Genomic DNA, 26,159 nt, shown 5'->3' with positions numbered 1-26,159 from the left:
CTAAGCAATTAGGAACTATGCCCAAAGGGCTTTCAAACTGTGCATACCCTTTGACCCAGCAGTGTTTCTACTAGGCCTGTATCCCAGGCCCTGTATCTTTAAGAGATCTTAAAGGGGGAAAGGGACCCTTAATGTGCAAAAATGTCTGTGGCAGCCCTGTTTGTAGTGGCAAGGAGCCAGAAATTGAGTGGATGCCCATCAGCTGGAGAATAGCTGAACAAGTTACAGTATATGAATGTTATGGAATATTATTTTCTGTAAGAAACAACCAGTAGGAGGATTTCAGAAAGGCCTGGGGAGACTTACAGGAACTGATGCTAAGTAAAGTGAGTAGAACCAGGAGATCACTGTAAACGGCAACAACAAGACTCTATGATGATCAATTCTGATGGACGTGGCTCTCTTCAACAATGAGATGATTGAGGCCAGTTCCAATAAACTTGTGATGAAGAGAGCCATCTGCATCCAGAGAGAGGGCTGTGGGGACTGAATGTGGATCACAATATAGTATTTTCACTTTTTTGTTGTTTGCTTGCTTTTTTCCCTTTCTCTTTTCCCCCCTTTTTGATCTGACTTTTCTCATGCAGCATGATAAATATGGAAATATGTTTAGAAGAATTGCACATGTTTAACCTATGTTGGATTACTTGTTGTCTAGGAGAGGAGAGAGGGAGAAGGGGGGGAGAAAAATTTGAAATACAAGGTTTTGCAAGGGTGAATGTTAAAAACTATCTTTGCATGTGTTCTGAAAATAAAAAAGCTATTATTAAAAAATAAAATTTATCTTCCAATTCAGATTCTAGTAGCTTTTATCTACCAGGACTCTTGTTAGCATAGGCAAAGAAAAGTGCCAGCTCATGATATAAGACTGAAGCAAAGGAAAAGAAGAGGAGGAATAAATGTTAAGGTGATTCAAAGTTGGATCATTATGGATGACCAAGTTTTTTGATGAAGTACAAGATGAGCCGCTCTGAGGAGACTGAAGAGAATGGTATGGCTCAGATGGCTTGGGAGAATAAGAGACCTGTCCATGGTGAAGTAGTAAAAGGTAGGATTTGAAGTCAGGAAGACCTGAATTCAAATTGTGTCTCAGATACTTACTGGCAAGTCACCACCTATTTCTGCCTCAGTTTCTCCTTCTACAAAATGAGGATTTGAAGTTCTCTCAGCTCCCTTCCGATTCTAAGTCTAGGATCTTATGAATAGTCACAAGCGTTGTCACAGTGCCTTATCAAAGGACCAAATCCTTGAGAACATGCATCACCACCCTAAGCACTGTCGACTTGAACCAGTCTTCCCCATCTTCCATGTCTTCAATGTCATTTCTGCTCCCCAAAGCAGCACATTTGTTACTCTGATGAGGACTCAAACTGGGAGGTTCCATTGTACTTGATGGTTTTAAAAAATGGAGTCTGCTCCAAGAAATCTCTGCCTCAATTTCCACCTTTTATCTGTTTTCTCTCCTAATATAGCATCTTTCAGTGTCCTCAAGACAACTTTCTTTGTGGGGTTGTCTAACTTTTCTTCCATGGCTTCTCCCCATTTCTTGAGGCACATAGGCTTTGCAGGCTCTTTTACTATCTCCTCTGCAAATGAGCATGAAGTTTAAACTGGTGTTTCCTTCAACTGCTGTTAGCTCTCTGCTTGGCAAATCCAATATTTAGTCACTGAGGTTCATGGTCTCCATTTGATGACTACTGATTTGCATTGGTTAAACTTCTGTGAGAAATTATTATAATTGACATTGAGGTCTTTTCCCTCATTCATTTTCCCATTTATCCAAAAAATGGCCTGAAATATTTTTATTTCTCGTTTTTTTCTTTAATGTTTGCTCTTAATGCTGACCTTTTTATTCTAAGAAATCAGTATTCCATATATTGTATTTAAGATATACCTTTAACATGTTTAACATGTATGAGACTGCCTGACATCTAGGGGAGGGGGGTGGAGGGAAGGAGGGGAAAAAATGGAACAGAAGCGTTTAGTAAATGTTGAAAAATTACCCATGCGTATGCTCTGTCAATAAAAAGCTATAATAAAAAAAGAAATCAGTGTCCTCTCAATATATAGACAGCTGATTCAGAAATGGTTCACATATCAGGGCTGAATCATTGCTTGACTGTTGTAAACAATTTTTTAAAATTCTGTATTATATTTATTTTAAAACAGTTAATGTATCTAAATACAAGTGAGGATGGCAAAATATGCAACTGGTAGAATTCACAACAAACAAAAGCATCTAGGATTAATTAAAAATATATATGACACAAAAGAATAAAGTAAGTGAAAAAGTATGCTTTAATCTGCATTCAGAGAATACCAGTTCTTTATCTGGATGTGAATAGCATTTTCCTTCATGAGTTCTTTGTATTTGTCTGTCTTAGATCATGTTGCTGAGAAGAGCTGAGTCATTCATAGTGGTTTATCACACACTATTGCTGATACTGTATACCAGGAGTCCTCAACCTACAGCCCGCAGGCCAGATGCAGCAGCTGAGGACGTTTATCCCCCTCACCCAGGGCTATAAAGTTTCTTTATTTAAAGGCCCACAAAACAAAGTTTTTGTTTTACTATTGTCCGGCCCTCCAATAGTCTGAGGGACAGTGAACTGGCTTCCTATTTAAAAAGTTTGAGGACCCCTGCTGTATACAATGTTTTCCTCATTCTGCTTATTTCAATTTGCATCAGTTCATACATGTCTTTACACATATTTTTCTGAAATTTGCCTTTCTTCATTTCTTACTGCACAATAATATTCCATTATATTCATATATCACAACTGGTCCAGCCATTCCCCAACTGATGGGCATCCTCTCAATTAAAAATATTTTTCCACCACAAAAAGGGCTGATATATTTCTGTATATGTGGGTCATTTTGCTGTTTTATGATATCTTTGGGAGAGAGACCTTCTAATAGTATTGCTAGATCAAAGGACACACACAGTTTGGTTGCCTTTGGGCATAGCACCTAATTGCTGTCTGGAATGGTTGGATCAGTTCACAACTCCACCAACAATATATGAGTATCCCAATTTTCCTATATCTTCTCCAACATTTAGCATTTTCCTTTTTTGTCATATTAGCCAATCTAACAAGTATGAGATGGTACCTCAGAATAGTTTTAATTTGTGTTTCTCTAATCCAAAGTGTTTTAGAGCCCTTCTTCATATGCCTATAAAGCTGTGATTTCTTCTTTGGAGAACTATTCATATCCTTTGACCTTTAACAAATGGGGAATGGCTTCTATTCTCATAAATGTGGCTAATTTCTCTATTTGACAAATGAAGTCTTTATAAAAAACACTTTTGCTGTAAATATTATTTTCCAGCTTTCTGCTTTCCTTCTAATCTTGGTTGCATTGGTTTTGTTTGTGCAAAAGATTTTTAATTTAATATAATCAAAATTATCTCTTTTATATTTTGTGATTCTCTCTCTTTTTGGTCATGAATTCTTCCTTTCTTCATATATCTGACCAGTAGACCACTCTTTGCTCTTCTAATTTGCTTATGTATCAATCATATACCCTTTTTGACCTCATCTTAGTATATGACAAGAGTTGTTGATCTGTATCTAGTTTATACCTTATTGCTTTCCAGTTTTCCCAATAGTTTTTGTCAAAAATTGAGCTCTTATCCCAAAGCTTGGGGTCTTGGAGTTTATCAAATACCAAGTTACTATGCCTGTGTCATTCATTTACTACTGTGTGTTGGGCACCAAATCTATTCCACTGATCTACCACTCTATTTCTTAGCCAATACCAGATAATTTTGTAATTATTGTTTTATAATGTAGTCTGAAATCTGATGTTGTTAGACCACCTTCCTTTGTATTCTTTCATTATTTCCCTGGATATTATTGACCTTTTGTTTTTCCAGATTAATTTTGTTTTTATTTTTTCTTGCTCTATAAAATAATGTTTTGATAGTTTGATTGGTATGATACTAAACAGGTAAATTAAACTTAGGTAGAATTGTCATTTTTATTACATTGTCTCAGTCTACCCATGAGCAACTGATATTTTTTCCAAATGTTTAAAATCTTACTTTGTGTGAAAAGTATTTGTGTTCATATAGTTTCTAGGTTTGTCTTGGAAGGTAGACTACAAATATTTCATATTATTTAATTATTTTAAATAGAATTTCCCTTTCTACCTCTTACTGCTAGGATTTATTGGTCGCATAAAGAAATGCTGATGATTTATGTGAGTTTATCTTATATCCTGCAACTTTACTAAAGTTGTTAATTGTTTCAAGTAGTTTTTTAGTTAATTCTCTAGAGTTAATTCTCTGCAATAATTTTGCAGTTATCATCTGCAAAAAGTGAATGTTTTGTTTCCTCATTCCTTATTCTATTTCTTTTTCTTCTCTCATTGCTAGAGCTAACATGCTATAATAAATAATAGTGGTGATAATGGATCCCCCTGATCTTATTGGAAAGGTTTCTAGCTCATTTCCATTACAGATAATGCTTACTGATTGTTTTATATAGATATTGCTCAGCATCTTAAGAGATACTTCCTTTATTCCTATGCTCTCTAGTGTTTTAATAGGAATGGGTATTTTATATCGTCAAAAAGCTTTTCCAGAATCTATTGAGATAATCATGTGATTCCCAATAGTTTTGTTCCGTTGATTGTTGTTTTCTTCTGAGTTTATGTCTAGAATTCAGGGGTCCTCAAACTACGGCCCACGGGCCAGATGCAGCAACTGAGGACGTTTATCCCCCTCCCCCAGGGCTATGAAGTTTCTTTATTTAAAGGCCCACAAAACAAAGTTTTTGTTTTTACTATTGTCCGGCCCTCCAATAGTCTGAGGGACAGTGAACTGGCCTCCTATTTTAAAAGTTTGAGGACCCCTGGTCTAGATCTTCCCTGTCACCATAACAACTTTCTATGGTCAGATTCTTTTTGTTGTTGTTTGCTTATCTTTTTTGGCCTTTTCCCTTTCTTTTAAATTTGAGCTCTGCTCCCAGGTGAAAGGGATATTTTCTCAAGCTTCTTATTATGCCAGGGACTGCAGGCCCCCGTGGTGACCAGGTGCTGCTCTTACACTGCCCTGAGGCTTACGTGTGACCTTTGTGTCTGATGCTGCTCTGACAGGGTGAGGTGGGAGGGGGCTGGTGCTGCTGGAGGCCCCAGGCTTCTGGCAGCTCACCAGGTGCTAGGCCAGTGTCCTGGCATTGGCGTCTAGAGTATGTTTAGGCCGACAGAGTGTTTCCCTGGGGTTATGCTGAAGCCCACTGGAGTCTGGCCGCTGGAAGCTGTCCATTTGACCAGAGCTATCTTGAAGCACCGGACAGGGCCCAGCACCTGTGGGTGCCTATTGCTTAGGCAGCTTAGGGTTGGCATCTACCTGGTTTGCTGACAGGGATTTGCTGCTGACTTGTTGGGATGCTTTCTGTCCTGGACTACACTCTCCTTTTACCCACGACAGACCTTTCCTGCTGATCTTCCAAGTTTCTTAGGCTAAAAGATTGTTTCACCTTATCTTTTTGCTAGTTCTGCTGTTCCAGGATTTGTTTGGCAGCATGATTTTATAGTTATTTGGAGGGGAATATGGAAGAATGAAGGCAATCTACTGAATACTCTACTATCTTGACCTGCAGAAATTCCCCATTTTTCTTTTGGGGGATATTACTTGAGGCCATGTCCACTAACTCCCCAAACTTTTTCAAGTAAGACATTTGTGATATTTAGAAATGATGCTTTGTGGATAAAAGTTTGGTCTTTCTTCTTCCTCCACCCTGAGCTATATTTTTCAACTTACATTTTTTGCATCATCACTTACTCCCACCTTTTCATTAATGTCACCAAATGTCAAAGTAGGTTCACTGGATTTAGAAAACTTCACTGAGTTCTTCATAGAGTACCTACATCTCTTCATCCTCTGCAACAGGTGGTAGCTAGACAGCAATTATTTTCCTGGTGGTCTTTTTCAAAAAGTCACTTTTCAAAGTCACATACATTGAAATACCAACTGAACAATTTTCTCATGAAATGCTCGTGCTCCTTTACCCCACAGAGCCAGTCGGTTGCCTGGGCTTATCAATTCTTCCTCAGCCATCAACTGGGGAGCCAGTTGAAAATGCGAGTGCGAATGAAAAAGAAGGCAAATGTCAGCCCCCATCCTCAAGGATCTTGCCATCTCCTGGGGGACAACACAAATATGCATGTACAAATAAGCTGCAGACAGGAGAAACTGCAGAAAACAACAGCATAAAGCACTCCCATTAAGGGTGGTCAACAATGGCTTTTTTGGAAGGAAACTAGGGAACTCAGGAGCCAGAGAGCAATTGAGGCACAGGAACAGTCAATGAAAATGCCCAGAGATGAGAGATGGAGTGTTTTGTCTGAGAAACAGCAAGGAAGCCAGTGACCCTAAATCCAAGAGGATGTGTCGAGTTGTAAGTTACTGAGGAAAAGCCAAGGGGACCCGGGTCACGAGAGTCTGCCAACACCAAAAGCACTGCCATCCAGGCCAACCGAGCATTCCATGAAACCCCAATGAAACAAAGTAGAACCCATTCCATTGATACATTTTTTTTCACATTCTTCCCCAGAACAAGAACTATCCTTCCAATATCCTGTAATTCCCTTCTGTTTTCTGCCTTCATCGACAGTGTGAACATCAAGACTGATATGAGTCAATATGGCTCCTCATTGATTGCTGGACAAGGACTCACATAAAGTGTCCACTTTTCTTCTCCTGCCATAGCCGCGGAAGAGGATTGTGGACCATTTGTCATTTGTGTGTCTCTTTGACTCAGAATGTAGTCAGGAGCCTCTCTGATCCCAGCTGGGCTATTCCTATGGAATCAGACACCATTTTTGACTGAGACCCAATTCAGAGCTTTCCCAGGACCTGCCCACATTTCCACTCGGCTGGCATAGAGATTCATCATAAATAATTCACCCTTCACTAATCCTCCAGCTTCCTCCAATGCTGTAGAGCGTGGAGATTCCCTCAGTTCTTGACACATAATGATTTGACAACCCAGCCAATTCCTTGTGTTGTTGTCCCAAGGGTAGGAGAAATGAAGAGCTCTGACCACGGCCCCTAAGACGGAGCATGGATGGGGGGCTAGGACAACTGCAGTCTGTGTCACTTGAGGATATACCGAAGGGAGAGTGTCCGAGCCAGGCTGCTGGGCAGCCAGGGAGAAGGTGTGAGTTTGAGGCTTACCCTGGATCTGCTGCTGACTGCCTATAGCAACGGACAAGAGCTCTGTGACTTGTTTTTGCCTTTCATCATATGAGGGAGTGGGCTCCAATCTCCCTTCCCCCTCTGAGTGCTTATTGTGGGCTCTCTACTCAATAAGGATGTTCAAACACAAGCTCACGGTGAGGAGAGGACTTTCTAAGCTAGAAAAGGGGGTAATGGTGGCAGATATTGCTATCATATGCATGAAGAGGGTCCCATGGCCTTTGACCTCAGCCTTCTGTCCTACTGAGTTGACCTATATGTAAATGCCCTGGAAAGGCTGACTCCGGTGGCACAGAAACACTGGGGCCAGGGCCAGGGATGGAAAGGGAAGGAAGCAGGCAGCCCCAGGAAGGACTGTTCTTCTTAGTGATACAATGTGATGTCGAGTTTAGTGTTGGACATAGTATTGATATACACCTTTCACACAGCAGACATTTCACAAACCTTTGCTGGCCTGGCCTGGCCCGATGACTTCTTATATAATCTTAGTTTAAATAAGCACAAACCTTCCCCAACAGAAACAGTGCGCACACCTGTACACACAGATCCCAGCTCACCGTTGTGCAACTTGCACCACCCTTCTCTTGAAGGCTCTCTGACATTAGGTCCAAGAAGAATTTCAGGCTTGGGACTTGGGGGGTCAGCCTAGAAGGAGCAAAATCCAGATGTTAGAACCACGAGAGAAACATTGGAACAGTCATCAAAGTGTCTGGCACTGGTCAAAGCTGAGAGCCACTTTAACAAGGAAGACCAGGCCGGGGGAGTCCGGAGCATAGACAGAGCTTAATAAAGTCAGCTTGCAGTACAGTAGACTTCAGAACAAATTTGAATTTCATAACAAAGAGCTCCCTGAACGCTGGGGGTAAAAACACTAGGAAGCAGTTTGGCAGAAATCAGGCCGAGACCAAAACCAGACGTCATATTCCACAATAAACAGAAATGGATATGTGACCTTAATATTAATATTAAACATAATACTATAAATATTAAAAGAGAAGCAAAGCAGGTAACTGCCACAGGTATGAGTAACAGATTTTTTTTTTTACAAAACAAGGGATAGAGACCATTCCAAAAGAAAGGAGGTAACCATGATTACATAAAACTGAAAAAATTCTACACAAACAAAATCAATGTAGCTGTGACAAGAAGGGAAGTGCTTAAAAATGGGAAAAGAAATATATAATAGTATCCAAAATACATAGAAAACACACACATACACACACACACACACACACACACACGAATGATGGTCATTTTCCAATGACTTAATCAAAGGCTAACTATTAAGAACCATGTGAAAGAATGTCATTCATAAGAGAAATACAAATAAAAACAATGCTGAAGTTTCACTTCAAATTCATGAAACTGGCAAACATGACAAAGGATAGGAAGAGTCAATGCTGGAGGATCTGTGAGAAGAGCATCTTAGTGCATTGTTGGTGGAAAGGAAAAGGTAAATCAATATAACCATTTCAAGAAGCAATTTGGAATTATGCAAATAAAGTGACTGAAACATCCCTATCCTTTGAGCCAGAGAGTATACTTTCAGGCATGTATCCCAAGGAGATCATTTACTACAAAATATTTATGGTAGCATTTTTGAGGGCCTGAAGGCAAGCTCAGATGCTTATTAGCTGTGGGACTCTGGGCAAGTCATATCACCCTGTTTGCCTTAGTTTCCTCGTCCAGCCACTCCAGTGTCCTCGCCAAGAAAGCCCCAAACTGAATCACAACTGAAACGACCCAAAAACAAACAGCCGGTCAATCAAGGAAGGGCTACACAAACTAAAGCTCACGAATGGAATCGAATGTGGCCACACTCAAAGGGGGCTGCAATGGCGGCAGAGAAGGATGGAAAGAACTACAGGAGCTGAGGCAATGGTGCAGGATGACGATGTCGTCCGCTGGAAACGTGGCAGAGGGCAGGAAAGAGGTTCCTGCCAACTGGGGCGAGGGGAGGAGTCCCTGGGCATGGCACACAGCATGGACTGCCGGGCTTTGCTCCTTAATAATGTCACATTATAAAAGATGGCACACTTTTGCATCATTTCGGTTCAGTTCAACAGATAAACATTTAATAGGATCCTAGCTCCAATTTTTTCTAGCCCTTCTTTTATAGGGGAAGGAAAGTGGGTGACTTTCCCAGGGTCTCCCAGGTGGGTCAGGGTCAGAGGTAGGTTCAAAATCTGACCTCTGACCCCAGAATCATTGTTCAAAACAAAAAAAAAATAAAAGAATCATGGTCTTAAAATCAGGAGCCTCAGTCCACCCAACTCTTTCATTTATTAACTGTGTGTAGCTGGGTTGGATTTCACCTCTCCAGAGCTCAGTTTACTCTTCTCTGCCATGGGGATCCTACCCACATACCAACCACGGCAGAGTGCAAAGGGTAGAAAATTTGGGGGCTCCGACACCCGTAAGCTCAGATGTACCTCTTCACTTCAATGTTCTGAGGTCCAGTTTTCTCATCTGTAAAGTGGGACTCACAATGTCCATCGCATCCACTGCACAGGGTCAATGTGAAGCTCCAAGCAGACTAGAGGATCCAACATGTCACTCAACAGAAGCTTGGTTGAGAGAATGTATTTAAAGCACCTTGGATTTTAATTGCAGTGCTTTATTTTTCTTTAAACAAGAAGACTTTAAAGTGATGAATATCAGTTCTCATCCCCACTAACAGTAGCTCTCTCTCACTGAGTGGCCATCAGGAAAGCCTTCAGTTTGCCTTAAGGCACTAGGGAAATGTGAATTATTACTATTATGAGAAGAAATGTATAGCAAAGGCCTCCATACTCCCTTCAAAGGACTAATAAAGGTTCAAATGTGTTAACTTATCTAAAGTCAACAGTAAACTGCTATATAAGGTGAGATTTTTAGATGAATATTTGTTTTACGAATTGAGTGTGATTACATTATTGTCCAAGTGAGCTAGAAAGAACAATGGATTGAGAAAAAATAATTTTTAAAACTGACTGTATTGAGCTATGTTAAAATCATTGCAAGTCAAGAAGTAAAGTGAAACATTAGAGAACATTAAAGCAAAAGCATTTTCGAAGCCCTGTGTCCCTGAACAAGTGACTAACACTTAACCAAAAATAATTCTGATTACCATCTTTCCCAACTCAACCATTTTAATTAAATGTGCTTTTGTTCCTTCCAATTAAAAGTTAGATTTGAGTGTGATTTCTATTTGCAATTTAATGCCAGACACAAAATGTCCAACTGTGGACAGCCATTAAAGTTAAAGACATTTAAAAATGTCTGCCAGTCAGGAAGGCAGCCAAATACCGCCATGTAAATTTTACGGAGATGGGGCCAGTGTAATCAGAGAGGTCCTGAATCAATAATTTGCATTTTAAATGGGGAAAATCATGCTCTAGATGTCCTTGTACCTATCAGGACAAGGCAAAAGGAGGATGAGCAGCTGAGACAAAGAGAGGGATGCAAGAATAGTCAATGGTTACTGGAACCGGTTATATAGGGCCATCCAAGAGATACAGAGCAAGAGGGCACCAGGAAAGGAGTTCTGGGTTCAACAGCACCAGCATTAGACAAAGAGTGACTTGACTTCATGAAGATCAGGAAAAGATGAGCGGCAAGGGGCTAACTGTCAGCCAAGGCAAGCCCAATTCCCAAGAAGGCAGGTGCCTTTGGACTTCACCAGGAAGAGCAGAGCTGGGGCCTGGGGCAGCACTGAAGAACTTAAATGAATTCTTCTTGCATGTGAAAAGGACTTCCAAACTTCTGAGTTTAGAAAATCATGAAGCCTATCAGTTTCCTTAATATGCAAATAAAGGTCATGTTTGCAACCATGAAGTTTTGAAAGAGTCTTGGATTTAAGAGTCAGGAGATGCAAGAAAGGCCAGTTCCACCAAGTCTAGAAGCATTTATTAAGCCCACTACATGTCAGGTACTGTGCTAAGTGCTTAAGAATACAATGAAAGACAAAAGGTCCTTACTCTCAGTGGGGGAGACAACATGCAAACCACCATATGTACTATATATGTCTGTCTACGTATCTAATTTTCCAAATTAAACTGAATATATTTCCAAGGAAAGGTCCTAAGATTAAGGTGGGATGGAAAGACAGAAGTTAGCTGATACTTGAAGCAAAGCTAAGGGGCAAAGATGGGCAGAGAGAGAATTACAAATGTGGGGGCAGTCAGTGAAAATGCCCAGAATCAGAAGATAAAGAGTGTCTTGTTTGAGGAAAAGCAGGGAGGCATCACTATATCCCAGAATCCTAGAGGGCAGGGGCAGGAATCAGGTATAAGAAGACTGGAAAAGTAGCAAGAGCAGGTTAGGAAGGGATTTTAAGAAGAGAGGATTTTTTTTTTTTTTTTGCTGAGGCAATTGGGGTTAAGTGACTTGCCCAGCATCACACAGCCAGGAAGTATTAAGTGTCTGAGGTCACATTTGAACTCAGGTCCTCCTGACTTCAGGGCTGATGCTCTACCCCGCACTACCCAGCTGCCCCCAAACAGAGGATTTTGGGTTTTGATCTCAGCAGTGAGATTTGTTGGAATTGACTGAATGGGGAGGAGTCATGTCAAACTTGCACTTAAGGAAAATCAGTTTGAGAGAGGGGGACACCTACGGTGGAGGGATCTGGGGCAGAGCAGGAGGGCAGAGAGGCACTAGCAGGCAACTGCAGCGATCCAGACATGAGGTGTGGAGAGCCTGCACCTAGATGGTGATAATGTCAGAAGAAAGCAGCAGACAGACATCAGAGAGATAATGAGAAAGTAAAATAGACCTTGGCAAGTGGCTAGATACAGGAAGGGGAGAGAGAGTGAAGAGTTGAGAATGAGTGACCAGAAGAATGGCAGTTCCCCCGACAGTAATAGGGAAGTTTCAAAGAGGAGTGAGTTCCATTTTGGACATGCTGAGTTTAAGATGTCGCTGGGACATCCAACTGGAGATGGCCAACAGGAAGTTGGAGAGGAGGGTTTGGAGGTCAGGAGAGAATAAATAGATCTGAGAATTGTCAGCAGAGAGGTGAGAAGTGACTGAAACAGTGAAGAAAAAAGGGAGAAGAGGGCCCAGGACAGAGCCTTGGGGGACACTCACCATTGGAAGGCAAGAGCTAATGAAGATCCAGGAAAGAAGGTTGAATGACCAGACAGATAGGAAGAGAGATAGGAAAGAAAGAATCAAGGAAGAGAGAACGACCACCAGTGTGGAAGGCTTCAGAGAGGCCAAGAAGGAGAAGGGCCTTTGGGCTGGGTAATCAGATCATCCATAACGTGAGCCAGCAGTCTTGGTGGAATGGTGAGGATGGAAACCCACCTTGACAAGAGTCAATGGAGACGCTTCTTATCAAGGAGATTTGCCACAAGAAGAGAGAAATGGGACAATGGCTAATGGGGACTGAGGAACTCAGGGGGAGAGACATGGGAATAACTGTAGGTAATGACAGGGAAACAGTAGACAAGGACTGAAGGTAGTGCAGAGGAAACATCTTCTGGAGAAGATGGGCTGCAATGGGCTCACTCTAGAGGGGCCTGCCCTGGCAAGGAGAAGCACCACATCTTCATGTGAGATGAGCTAAAGGAACATGTCTGAATGATAGAAGGGGAGGTGAAGGGAAGAAGGGGGGCCTCTCACAACAAACAGACTTGATTTTTTCAGAAGGCAAGGTTCCCGGGGGTGGAGCTGGGACAAGGAAATCATGGGAGGTTTCAGAAGGAATGAAAAGGTTTGAGAAACACTCCACACAGAGTGGACAGTGAACTGACTAAAGAAGCATACCAGAATTGTAACCTAACCCACGGAGGGGCAGTCGCAGTTGACATGTGATTCCCTCCAGCTTTCTTCAGCAACGCACCTGAGTCAGGGGTGAAGGCAGCAGACGACAGGAGCCACACTCAGTGGTGTTTCAGATAAACTGCTTCATTTCAAGCTGGGGAGCCAGCACCTCACAGGGGCGGAGATAAGGGCAGGCTCTACAGATGGCCTGAAGTCTCTTGGACCTTTGCATCTGTCAGACCCTGACCTCTCTTTTCTACACTTCACATCTTTCCCAATTACCAGCACTACAAGGAAAACCAGTGGGAATCTTGAATCAGGGACTCCATCCACCCCCTGCCCCGGAACTTTGGGAGATAAGTCCTGGGAGTTAGCAGAGCCACTGGGGAGGTGAGTGGTCTGCCCAGGATCACAGGACTTCAAAGGAAGTCTTCCTGACTTACATCACAACACTTCCCTCTTTCTTTTAATGGGAGTAACTGTAGGCAATTAACAGGGAAACAGAGTAGACAAGGATTGAAGATAAGGGAGAAAGTGAAGATAACAGAGGGGGATTAAATTGAATGCATCCAATGTAATCAAGTTTCTGAGATTAGTTCTAATGGGCCAAAGGCCCAAATGTACATATTATGGTAAACTTTGGAATGAGCAGAACTCAGCACAGTAGAGCCCCTAAAACAATAAATGCAAGAAGAGACAGGACTCTTTGTTCTCCTTGGAGAGACCCAGAAGACGACAGGCACTTAGGGTACAAAGTAGCGCTGGGCCAAGTGGGCTTCCATTCCACCCCCACCAGCCTGCCTCCTTCGAACAGGGAGCCGGGGATGCTTGGCCCAGAGAAGACAAAGGGAAACACGAGAACTAACGGTCTTCAGGTTGAAAGCTTGAAAGCATCAAGCTGAAAAAGCACGAGGACCAGGAGACATGTTCTGTTGGGTAGACCAGGGAGCCGGGGCTGGAGGCTCCCAAGAGGCCAACCTAGGTCTGATGTCAGGAAAGGCTGTCCTCATTAGCGGGCCTGAAAGGGAATGCTAGTCGGGCCTAGGCTCCCAGGCCTCTCCTCCTCCAGACGCCTTCCCCAAGGTCCTCCTGCACACCTAGGTTCACCTTGTTTCCAAGGCCCCTTTCTCAGTCCCCTTTGGACACTGAGGTCATTAGTCCAGAGATGGGTCAGGTCGCCCTCTGTGTCGGGAGAAAGGGAGTGGACAGGGAGGATCTACGTACGGCATCACTAGCCCTGCCTGTGACGACATGACTTTTGCCTGGAGATGGCTGGTAGACTTGGGGCAGAAGTATTCCTGTACACTGAGGGGACATGGCTGAGGAGCTGCCCTCCGAGGGGACAGAGGCCCGAGAGAGCACACATACATGTCTGATGACAAACGGAGGTTTGTCAGTCTCCTTTTTGAATTCATAGGGTCCCAGATTGAGATGAGCCAACCGCCGCCTGGTGTCCTCAGACAGCTCACACATTCGCCTCTTGGTGTACGGGGATGGGGAGTGGGACTTGGACGAGATGGTGGGCTGCTCGTAGTTCCGTGGGTTGGAGTAATACTTGTGTCTCTCAGGGGACCTGGACTTTTTCTTGGATGATCTTGTTGATCCTCTGACTTGCATCCGACCATGGCTCCTTTCAAGGGGGTTGGCGTGGTATGACGGTTTCTCCTGAGCCTGAAAAAGGAAATGGGAGTCACGTGGGGATGGCAATGGAGAGCAGCCGAGAAAGCCCAAGGAGCAGGAAGGGGAGCATCCCTCCCCTCTTTGGAGTTTCCCCTCCAACTACTGTGGAAATGAGGCAGAATACAGCCCTTGGTGGACTTGATGAGGTAGCTCTGAGACACTCAGGTTGTCAAGTTCAAAACCCTGACCTAGTGAGGAGCCTTCCTAAGGTCAGGGCCCATGATCTTGAGATCCAGGCCCAGCCTTTCCTTTTGGTCAAACTGCTAACAAAGCACTGGAGAACCCAGAGACCCGGGGAGCCAATAGGATGATTTGTTCAATGTTCTTTGTTTGAGTTTCCTGGAAATCTTATCCCTCTCCATCCCACTCCCACTAGACATAGAATTATTAAACTGGGACTGTGGCAGATTTCAAGGAGTTTGTAAATTTGGATGGAAAATAAATCCCAAATTTATTTTCACTAGCCTCTTTCTAAAATTTAGCATTTTCTTCAATTATCCAATATGCATTTGGAGAAGCAGTTCAAGGGTTTCAGCAGACTACCAAAAGGGTCCATGGCACAAAAAAGTTAAGGGTCCCAGTCTAAACTATTAGATCCCAGAGGAAAGGAATTATTGTTTCTCCCATCTCTGGATGTTAGCAAGGAGCCAGAGAGGAGATGAACTGAATTCAAAGTCTCTTCTTCTTCTAGGACTCAATTTCTTCAACAGTCAAATGAGGCTTTAGACTGGAGGCCAGAAAAGGTCCTCGGAGGAAAGAAAAACAAGTAATCTATACCAACCCCCATCAAGCCCAAGTCAGCTGAGCATGAATCCTACTCCAACATTCTCACCCTTCAAGGTTTAGCAGGTATTTTCTGTGTCATCCCATAAGGTGCCAGGGCCCTTCTAATCCACAACCCTAGAAGTCTGCCTAGGGAAGCATTTGAAAGCACTTTCCAAACCTTGAAGGTCTAGGAACGGGCTTTCCTAACTTTAATCTTTTTTTTTTTGGACAACCTGCTAGCTATATAAGATAGGATGGCAAAAGAGAAGAAGCCCATTTCCCCTTCTTCCTCCTCTTCTTCTTTCTTCTCCTTTTCATCTTGACAGCCATTAGCTGATTCCTAAGAAAGGAGCTTTTTCTATCACTTCCCACTGAGTAGTGATTTTTTTATTCTAATCACATTTGATTAAATTTAATCACTTTGTCAGATATCCACAGCAACTGCTCTATCCAAAGACATACCAGAAGTGGGAAACGGGCAGGGGGCAAACCAGTAGGACCAGGAGACCTATCAAAATGTCAGGGCAGCAGACATACAGCAGAGGCTTGGAGCTATGGAACCTTTTAAACTAAGAACCATTACCTGGAGGCCCCGACATTTCCTTGAGCTGATCAGGCATTCTGTGATCACAGAGGTGGTAGAAAATTCCATCTTTGGAGCAAGTCCCTAAGGAGTGGAAAAAGAAAAGGTAGTTTCTCAATATCTGGATCTATACAATAAGAAAAAAAACATCAAAACTACAAAATGTTGCCTAAATATAAACTCCATCCCTTTGTTAGCTTTAGTCTTTGAGATAATTGGAAAAGGCAGAACTTTGCTATGTCAAAATGTCAACAAGACAGCAATGGCACTGCTAGCTATCTGATTTCTGATGATTCCAGGGCTTCTGGAAAACAATCAGATGTCTGGGTTTGCAGTTCTATCATCCCTGCTGTCATCCATTTTTAGTGTTTCCTCCCACCTAAGCAGGGGGTCTGAAGAACTTCAGGCATTTAAGTTCAGGTGGATGGAGGACTTAGGCACAGCAGCCGCAGGTGGCCACTGTCTGGTACCCTTGCCACAGCACATCAGGGACTTCAGCACTCCCATGCTCCCCTCCCCACTTTAGTCAGATGACATCCTATCCATCGTGGAAGGCCCAGCTCAAAGACCACTTCCTCCAGGCAACCGTTCCTGATTCCTCACATCCTTCCCATATATAATGCACTTTTCATCTAACATTCTAAATTGTGTGAGATATCTGTGTCTTGCCCACGTGCAATCTTCATGAGAGCATCTTCCACAAACACAATAATCTGAACACACACTTAAACATTTGGTAGATGATTGCCTCTGAGACCAGCTTTCTCAAGTCTCTTCCTCTAGACTCACTTCTGGCCAGCTCCTTAGGCTTAACTCCAAGGCACTTTTCCACCTCATCCCATATGCAGACCCTTCCAGGATGTCCTGACCTCCAACCATCTAAAGCTTCTCCTCTAAGTCTCCCCAGAATGCCTCTCACACACACTGGTCCTAGGACTTTGCCTGACTCTCTCCTGGGTACACACAAAATGGTCAGGGGCTGACTGCTATTTCACTTAGGTACAGGAATGGAAACATGCCCCAGGCCGCAATACACTCAGCTCCCATAAACCCTATCTTTCTCACAGATGGGACTGCTCCAGAGCAAAGTGCCCAGGAGAAAAACTCAGGGTCCAGAAGAACCTGGGTTGGAATCTCATCTCCAACACTTGGGTGACAAGTCTTGGTTTCCAAGTTTGAAAAATGGGGGTACTAATTCCATCACTACCTTATTCTGTGGGTTAATGCTGAATATGTGATACAATGTATAGAAATACCAATTATGATTAGAAAAAACAAAACGTCTCTTATTTTGCCAGGACATCAGATTTCCTCTGGGATTTTTCTTGTACCCCTCTGTCAACATCTGGACAAGGGTCCAGGACCCTCCTCCCCAATAAAATCACCAACCAGCAGATTATTATTGGAAGGGGACCACACAGGGATGGGAGTTCTGTGGAAAATGTCTACTGTCCCAAGTTTACACACTTGGTATTATCCCCGGTCCTCAGCTGCAGAGACCCCAGGGGCCATCTGGTGCAGCCTGGCTGAATATCCATTATCTATTTATTCCCAGGAAGTATTTGTCCAGCTTCTACCAGAAGACTTCCCCACTCCCCAGCATGGCCCATTACATTCTGGGAAACATCTAAGTTAGAAATCTGCCACTTAGCAACTCTGATTCCGTTGCTCTGGGCTGGTTCTTCCAGGGCTCAGCAGAACACACCTTAGGCTTTCTACACATTCAACCACTTCAAGACAACTGCCATGTTGTTCCTGAATCTCCTCTTCAACTTAAACAAGCCCAGTTCCTTCAATCATCATCATTAACCCACTGGCCAAGAGCTACGTAACCATAGCTGGCTCTGGCCTACCTGGTGTAGAGGAGTGAGTCCATCCCACCAGTTCTCCAGCTTCCCTCCAGAAGAGAAATACATTTCCTGCAAGCACCAGGTTCCTCCCTGTTGGGGAAAAGCCAATCCATTGTGTTTCTAGCCTGGTCTCCTGCCTTGGGGGAAGGGAGTAACACTATTCCTTCAGCTTCAAGCATCTATCCCCTCACTTGAACTGCACAAATCTCCGAGAAGACTCTGGACAATGAAAATCTTCCTGAACTCACTCCTCAAGGACCATCAAACTTCCTGCTGGTTAGACCTCCCCCATGCCAAAGGTTCTGAACCTCCAGCTGTCAACCAAACCAGTTCTTCATTTCCCCCTGCCCAATCTTCTATCCATTTCCCTCTTCCCCAACCCTCTCAAGGTCCCACTCAGAAGTTAGCCATCCCTTCCACTGTGCTCGATGGAATGCCTGGTCCATAGCTCTCACTGAGACCTGGCTCCCTCCCATGTCACAGATTCTTGGGTCTCCCTCTGCAGCACTTTCACTAACACACCCAACTTATCGGTCAAGATGAGGAAATAGGGATGCTCCTTGCTCCTTCCTGCCATTCCCATTTATCTTCCCTCTCTCCTATTACACAAGAACCTCTCCTCCTTTAAGGTTCGCCCAATGATACCTATCACCCAATCAAAATCCCAGTAGCTGTTCTCTTCCAACTTCTAAGACACTCTGCTTCTTTCTTTAATGAATTCAGTGCCTGGTTCGCAGTTTTTCTCTCCTCACCAACTACTGCCATCAGACCAGGGGGACTTCAACATACATAAAGATACTTCCTTAAGGGGAGACCCTAATCTCCCATATTGTCAAAATCCATTTTCAATGAATTTGTTATTACTTACAAATGCACCAATTCTGTATTCGTGAACTCTGACATTCACTTATCTGACCAAAATCAAATGGCATTTCATCTCTTGCAATCCTAAACCATATTCTTCCACACCGTGACCTCTAATCCCTAAATTCTTTCCCAAGTTACTAGCCTTGCACTGGCTCCACTCTCCCCATTCCTTGTCTTGCCCCTTGGCCAACCCGTTGAATACACTGCGCTCCTCTCGAGTCCATTCCCCCCTTATCATTTTGCCAACTTCACCCTACCAACCTTCAGCCTTAGATCCCCTCCATCCTCTATGTCTTTGTTCCAACACATGTGCTGCTGGATGAAGTTGGAGAAAATTACAGAGCCGTGACAACTGGGTTCGCTATAAATTTGTGAGATATCATCTCCATTGGACCCCCAGCATAGCACCACAAATGTTTTAAACCTTGCCTAAGTGATTCAGTCTCACTCATCACTGCAGCTTTTTGGAAATTTTTCATGCCTTGAATGTCCCACGCCTGCCCACTCTCTCAGCTGAGAACCTTATCTCCCAGTTAGTTCACTTTAGAAATCAAGGCCATTTGCCATGAGCTGCTGCTTCTCCCCTGCTCCTCATCTTACTCAGATGCCTTCTGTCACAATCACTCTGCCTTCTCTTCCCCCAAGGCAAACCCTCTCTTAAAGCTTTCCAGCATAAACTGAACTCATCATGCTACTGAAACTGCTCTCTCCAAAACTGCCAGTCATCTCAACTGCCAAATCTCATGGCCTTTTACCAATCCTCATTCTCCTGGACTCTGCAGCCTTTGAGATTCTCCTGCTTCTCTCTACATTTTTGATTCTCATTCAATACAATTGCCCCTTGGTCTCATTTGGTAGAACTTCATCCAAGTGGTTGCCTACTGTTGGTATCCTATGCCATCTTTCCTTCTCCCTCTACATTATTTCACTTAATGGATCTTTGCAGCATCTATGAACTGTCTCTTTTGTATCCCCAGCACTTATCACAGACCAGCACACAGTAGGCACTTAATACATATTTAACGACTGTTAAATTTATAACCTGCCCCCCCTTACTTTTCCAACTTTTTATATTTTACATCCCTCACTCCCTCTCCATGAACATACACTCCTCAATCCACTGGCACTACTAGCCTCCTTGCCAGTCCTCAAACAGGATATTCCATTTCCTGACTCCAGGCATTTTCTCTGGCCATCCCTCATACCTGAAATGCTCTTCCTCTTCATCTCCTCCCCTTGGCTTCCCAGGCTGCCTTCAGCTAAAACCCCACCTTCCAGAGGAAGCTTTCCTGATCCCCTTAATCCCAATGCCTTCACTATTTTATCCCGTATAGAGCTAGTTTGTACATAGTTGTTTACACCTCTCTCTTATTAGCCTGAGCACTCTAACAGAAGGGGCTCTTTTTTGCTTTTCTTTGGATCCCCAGAAATTAGGATCCCTAGAAAAGAGGTGCCTCGCCCTCTTGTTCAATAGTGTCTGACACTTCTGACCCTGTACAGAGTCCTCTTGGCAAAGATACTGGAATGGTTTGCCATTTCCTTCTTCAGCTAGATTAAGGAAACTTAATTAAGACTTAAGTAACTAGGCCAGCGTCATACAGCTACATATAGTAGTAGTTTAACAAATGTTTACCAACTGACCGACTTCTCCATTCAGTATTGATATAGTTCACTCCCTTATAATATGGACTCACTGATCCTTGAGCAAGGATATCAAATTTAAAGCACAAAGAGCTAAACTAATGTTCAGCAAGTATCAAAAAACTATCATTTTGGGGAACTTGGCCACCACCAACACAAACGTGAAAGGGGATCACAGAGCCAATTTCTTTTCTTCCATGTTCTTTCAGCCATGGTTTTTGTTCCACAGATTGCCAGGGACAAGGAATTTATCAGCTAGTGGCCACCTTGTTGATGGTGAACCTCCCCCCATGCTCAGGTTGGTTCTTAGCAAAAACAAGGCTTGAAACCTTTTTAGTTTGGACAAAACTTGCGGACACATAGGTTCTCAGAACCAAGGCTCATATCCCCAAATAAAAGGCGGTGAAAAAGCATTTTTATGGAGGTGCATAGAAAGAGGAGTTAAGACTTGGGGTAGCTCCACCTTTTTAATGTCTTTTCTTCTTTTTCTGGGTTTATATGAAATTTTTCATGGAGTCATCCTCTCATACCTTACTGAGGGTAAGAAAGTGATTCTGAGCCACCAAAGACAATGTCAGGAAGGCCCTTTGAAAACACACAAATGAGGCATCAGGTCATGAGGCTTTTACATCTCAGGGATTTTAAAGGTCATCATCGAAACCCCATTCCCCATACCCACCTAACTCCAATCCTCTTCAAAGCTCCCATCCCAAAGCTCCAATTAAGAGCACCCAGGTCTTCCAATGTGCCCTCTGAAATGCCCATTCCAAAGGCAACAAACTTCTCTTCATTCCAAATCTTTTCCCCTCCTACTCCTTCTATTTACTCTTTATTACTGAAATCTGGTTCCCTTCTGATGACAGTCTCCCAGGCTACTCTTTCTAGGAGTGCAGCACCTTCATGCATTTCCCTCAGCTCACTAGTAAGGTTCGGTATGTTGGAATGTTCCTTGTTCCCGCCTGACAATTTCAGGTTCAACCCCACCTCCACCATTCCGTTACCTCGCTTCTTTTGAGATTCATTTTATTCATGTCTTCCACCCAATCATATTCCTGGTAATTGTGGTCTTCAGAACCCTGGCCAGCATCTTCCTTCTTCAGTGAATTTAGTACATAGCTTATAATTTTTCTCCAATTCTAGCCCTCATACTTGGGGACCTCACCTCTGCAAATATGAGCCCAATATAAAAATAAAACAAACTAATCTCAAGCAGTCAAAGAGTCGGTTGATAAACATTTATTGAGTGCTTACTTAAAGCCAAATACTGGGCATATAAAAAAGAGACAAAAGACAGTCCTTAACATCAAAGACAGACAGAGAGAGAGAATGAGAGAGAGACAGAGACAGAGACAGAGAGAGAGAGAGACAGAGAGAGACAGAAAGAGAGAGAGAGAGAGAGAGAGAGAGAGAGGAAAGGGGACTTCAAGAAAGGTTGATCTCATTGATGTGAAAAAGGTGCTCAGTCCAGTTTCAGACATGGCCAGGAAAGCCAATGAAAGGGTCAGCAAATGAGACCCTCAATCCTGACTCAGTAAAAGAGTAGCAAAGCAGACCACTGGAGCAGCCTCCAGTCCCTGACAAATTGTCAGGCAGGAAATCAGGTGACAACAGGAGAGACTAAGTCAGGCTGCCCCTGCTGTGAGTAAGACACCAAACACAAGGGAATCTCCCTGTGCTCAAAGCCAAGCTTCAAAGCTGCACAAGAAGCTTAGGACAGAGCCTCCATATCCCAGGAGCAGTAAAAAGTCACAAAATAGGAAAAAAGAAAGAAAGAAAATGAGCAAGAAACAGGAAAGAACCTTGACCATAGAAAGCTACTACGATGGCAGGGGGATACCAAAACACCAACTCAGAAGAGGAGAAAATGCCCAATGTGAAACCTCAAAGAGGGATATGAATTGGTCTCAAGCCCAAAGAGCCCTCTTCTTGGAAGCTCTCATAAAGGATTTTAAAAGTCAAATAAGAGAAATAGAAGAAAAACTGGGGAAAGAAATGAGAGGCATGCAAGAGATTCAAATGTTTAGAAAAGAAAAACAATTCCTAAAAAACTACAATTGGTCAAATGCAAAAAAAAAGTCCCTTGAATAAAACAACACCTTTAAAAGTAGAAATAATCTAATGGAAAAGGAGATATAAAAACTAAATGAAGAAAATCATACATTAAAAACTAGAACTGGACAGATGAAAGCTAATGACTCTATGAAACATCAAGAATCAATCAAATATGAAAAAGAATGAAAAAATGGAAGAAAATGTAAATACCTCATTGGAAAAAAAACTGACGTGGAAAATAAATCAAGAACAGACAGTTTTAAAATTATTGGACTCCCCAAAGGCCAGAACCAAAAAAAAATGCTGGTTGATATTCATTAAGAGATCATCAAGCACCTAATACATACACTAAACCAGAGGGCAAAGTAATCACTGAAAAAATCCACTGATTACCTTCAGAAAGAAATCCCACAATGAAAACATTATTGAAAAACCCCGGACTATAATCTCATATTATATATGATAAATATCATATATATGTGTATGTATATGTAAAAATATCAAAAACTATAACTGGAAAAATATCTGCCAAAAAAATTCAACTATTGAGGAACCACAGTCAGGATTACCCAGGATTTGGCAGCTTTTACAATAAAAGATCAGAGGGCTTGGAATACCATATTTCTGGGATTACAACCAAGAATCAACCACCCAGTAAGACTGAGTTTCATTTTTCAAAGGAGGAGATGGACCTTAAGTGATGTAGGGAACTTTCAATCATTTCTACTGAAAAGTCCAGAACTAAACAGAGAATTTTATCTATAAATACAAGACACATGAGAAGCATAGAAAGGTAAAATAGGAAAGAAAAAAAAAACATTAATTAAAGGTTAAATTGTTTATGTCCCTACAAGAGAAAATGATACTTGTAACTCTTGAGGACTGTATCTTATATAAATATATATGTGTGTGTGTGTATACATAATATATATATATATATTATTATGTATAAGATAGAGAGGGCATCTTTTATAAGTTAGAATTAGAGAGGGCATATATAAATAGAGGGTGTGGGTATAAATTGATTTTAATATGATGATATTAAGAGGTAGAAAAAGGACTGTATTGAGAAAAGAGGAAAAGGGAAGTAAAATGGGGTAAATTAGATCACATGAAGACATACAAAAGACTTATTATAATAGAGGGAAAGAAGAGAGGGAGATGAACATTGTCTGAAGATTAATCTCATCAGTTTTGGCTCACAGAGGGAATAACTCAGTTGGATATAGAAATTTATTTTACCCTATAAGGAAGTAGGAGGAAAAGGGGGGAAGAAAAGGCTGGATAGAAGGGAAGGCAAAAATACCAGAAGAAAGGGGAAAGAGAAGGGAGGAGCACTGGAAAGGAGAACAGATTGAGGGAGGAGTTTATCAGAAACAAAACACCACTAAGGAGGGGAAGGGTGGAAAGTCGGGGTGAAAAACAGGAGAGAAAACAGGATGGAAGTAAATACACAACTGACAATCATAACTGTGAATGTGGATGGGATGAACGCTCTCACAAAATGGAAGTTCATAGCAGAGTGGATTAAAAAACAGAATCCTACAATATGTTGTTAACAAGAAACACATTTAAACAGAGAGATACACGCAGAGTAAGGTAAAAGGTTGAAATGGAATACATTTTGCTTCTATGGAGAAGGGAAGAATTTATGGCCAAAGAAGAACTAGATAACATTATAACATGCAAAATGGATAATTTTGATTATATTACATTTAAAAGGTTTTGCACAAACAAAACAAATGCAGCTGAGATTATAAGGGAAGCAGAAAGCTAGGAAAAAAAATTTATAGCTAATGTTTATAATAAAGTCCTCATTTCTAAACTATATAGAGGAATGACTCAAATTTATAAGAAAAGAAGTTACTCCTCAATTGATGAGGTCAAAGGATATGACCAGGCAATTTTCAGATGAAGAAATTAAAGCCATCTATAGTCATTTGAAAAAATTTTCTAAATCACTGTTGACTAGAGAAATGCAAATTAAAACAACTCTGATATATCACCTTACACCTTTCAGATCGGCTAAGGTGGCAAGAAAAAATAATGATAAATGTTGGAAGTTGGAGGAGAGGCAGGAAAACTGGGATATTGATACATTGTTGATGAAGTTGTGAACTGATCCAACCATTCTGGAGAGCAATTTGGAACTATGCCCAAAGAGTTATCAAACTGTACATACCCTTTGATCCAGCAATGCCAGTAGTGGGTCTATATATCAAAGAAATCACAAAATGTGGAAAAGGACCCACATGTGCAAAAGTGTTTGTAGTAGCTCTTTTTGTGGTGGCAAAGAATTGGAAAATGAATAAATGTCCATCAGTTGAGGAATAGCTGTCTAAGTTATGTTATGTCAAAGTAATGGAATATTATTGTTCTATAAAAATGATGAACACGTTGATTTTAGAAAGGCTTGGAAAGTTTTACATGAATTGGTGCTGAGTGAAGCAAGCAGAACCAGGAAAACATCGTACACAGCAACAGCAAGATTGTGCCATGATCAACTGTGAAAGACTTGGTTCTCAGAGGTTCAGTGATTCAAGGCAATCCCAATAGACTTTGGAAAGCAAACACCATACAGATCCAAAGAGAGAACTATGGAGACTAAAGGTAGATCAACACATAGTATTTCTTCTATGTTTCTTGTGATTTTTTTCTTTTGTTCTGATTTTTTTTCTCCCAACAAGATTCTTATGGAAATGTGTAAAAAATGAATGCATATGTACAACCTAAAAAAACCTATTTTATATGTAACTGTGGGGAAAAGAAATAACAAATATTTTTTCAAAGAAATTAAAATTACTTAAACAGAATCTAGAATCTGGATAATCAGCTGATGATAACTTTTGTAGAGAAAATCACGCTCAGGCCAAGTTGTCATTGAGGCCTCTTCCAACAAACATTCTGGGGCATTTAGTGGAGAACAAGAATCCCTAACTACTATATAAAAACAAATTTTAAAAATCCAAGTTCTAAAAAATACAAAAATCCACACAGAAAAAATTAAAAAAACATTTTGAGTGAGTGATGTGCCATATGTTGGAGAAATGTCTAATTGACACATCAAGGACAAGTAACTGCCATGCCCAAAAAAGATTCTCAGGGAGAATTCAGGCTGGTTCTCATTCTGTGTGTATTTGAATACTATCAATGACATCTAACTGATGACATGAACCATCAAGGGCACTTTCTCCTTAGGTGAATGGATCTTTTCTATTCTCCAGTTTCCTAGGTTAGGTTTGTTATTAGTGATTGTTTGAACGTCACAAGAGTAAGTCTGATGTTCCTATCATTAACTTTGGATACAGAGCAATAATATAACCTGTCTTCTAGTAAAAATACACTGTTGTGCTACTAATAACAGAATTGTGGTGTAATGGAAGTAAACAATGGGGGTTAGAGCAGAGCTGTTAAACATGTGGACTGCAGGCTTCACTCAGCCCAAAACTCTCCCAAGTGAGGCCCAAACCAGATTAAAATGTAACCAAAAATATCCAGCAAAATAAATAAAAATACAGTCAAGCATAGATATTGTTTATATTTTTAACATTTTTAATAATTACATTTTAAACCTAAGTTAATATGCAGCCTGCAGAGATCCTTATATATGGTTCAGTGACTCCCATTTCTATGTATTATATATGATACCATTGGTTCAACTTACAAGCTATAGAGTAGCTGGGCTGAGACTCAGAAAAGTTGTGAATCACAAAAGTCACAGATTGCAAATTCAGAAAGACTTCAGTAGTCATGTAGTCAAAACTTTAAA

The 26,159-nt window shown here is 41.8% G+C and overlaps 1 protein-coding gene across 2 annotated transcripts in view; it reads right to left on the bottom strand.

Annotated features, from left to right (window-relative positions):
• Window positions 1-26,159, bottom strand: part of SPATA6 (spermatogenesis associated 6) — a 122,029-nt gene that overhangs the window by 50,633 nt on the left and 45,237 nt on the right. The window contains exons 6-9 of one of the 2 annotated variants that reach the window (XM_031969155.1): window positions 17,834-17,920; window positions 15,981-16,064; window positions 14,321-14,623; window positions 7,762-7,849 (exon numbers count right to left, since the gene is read on the bottom strand). In XM_031969155.1, coding sequence (XP_031825015.1) covers window positions 7,762-7,849; window positions 14,321-14,623; window positions 15,981-16,064; window positions 17,834-17,920 — 562 coding nt within the window. The remainder of the gene's footprint in view (window positions 1-7,761; window positions 7,850-14,320; window positions 14,624-15,980; window positions 16,065-17,833; window positions 17,921-26,159) is intronic. The other variant, XM_031969156.1, reaches the window with a different exon arrangement.

This window comes from Sarcophilus harrisii, chromosome 4 (assembly GCF_902635505.1).
Source record: "Sarcophilus harrisii chromosome 4, mSarHar1.11, whole genome shotgun sequence".
Classification (NCBI taxonomy): Eukaryota; Metazoa; Chordata; class Mammalia; order Dasyuromorphia; family Dasyuridae; genus Sarcophilus; species Sarcophilus harrisii.
The sequence above is the reverse complement of the archived record's forward strand: the minus strand, read 5'-3'. Positions and strand labels throughout refer to the sequence as shown.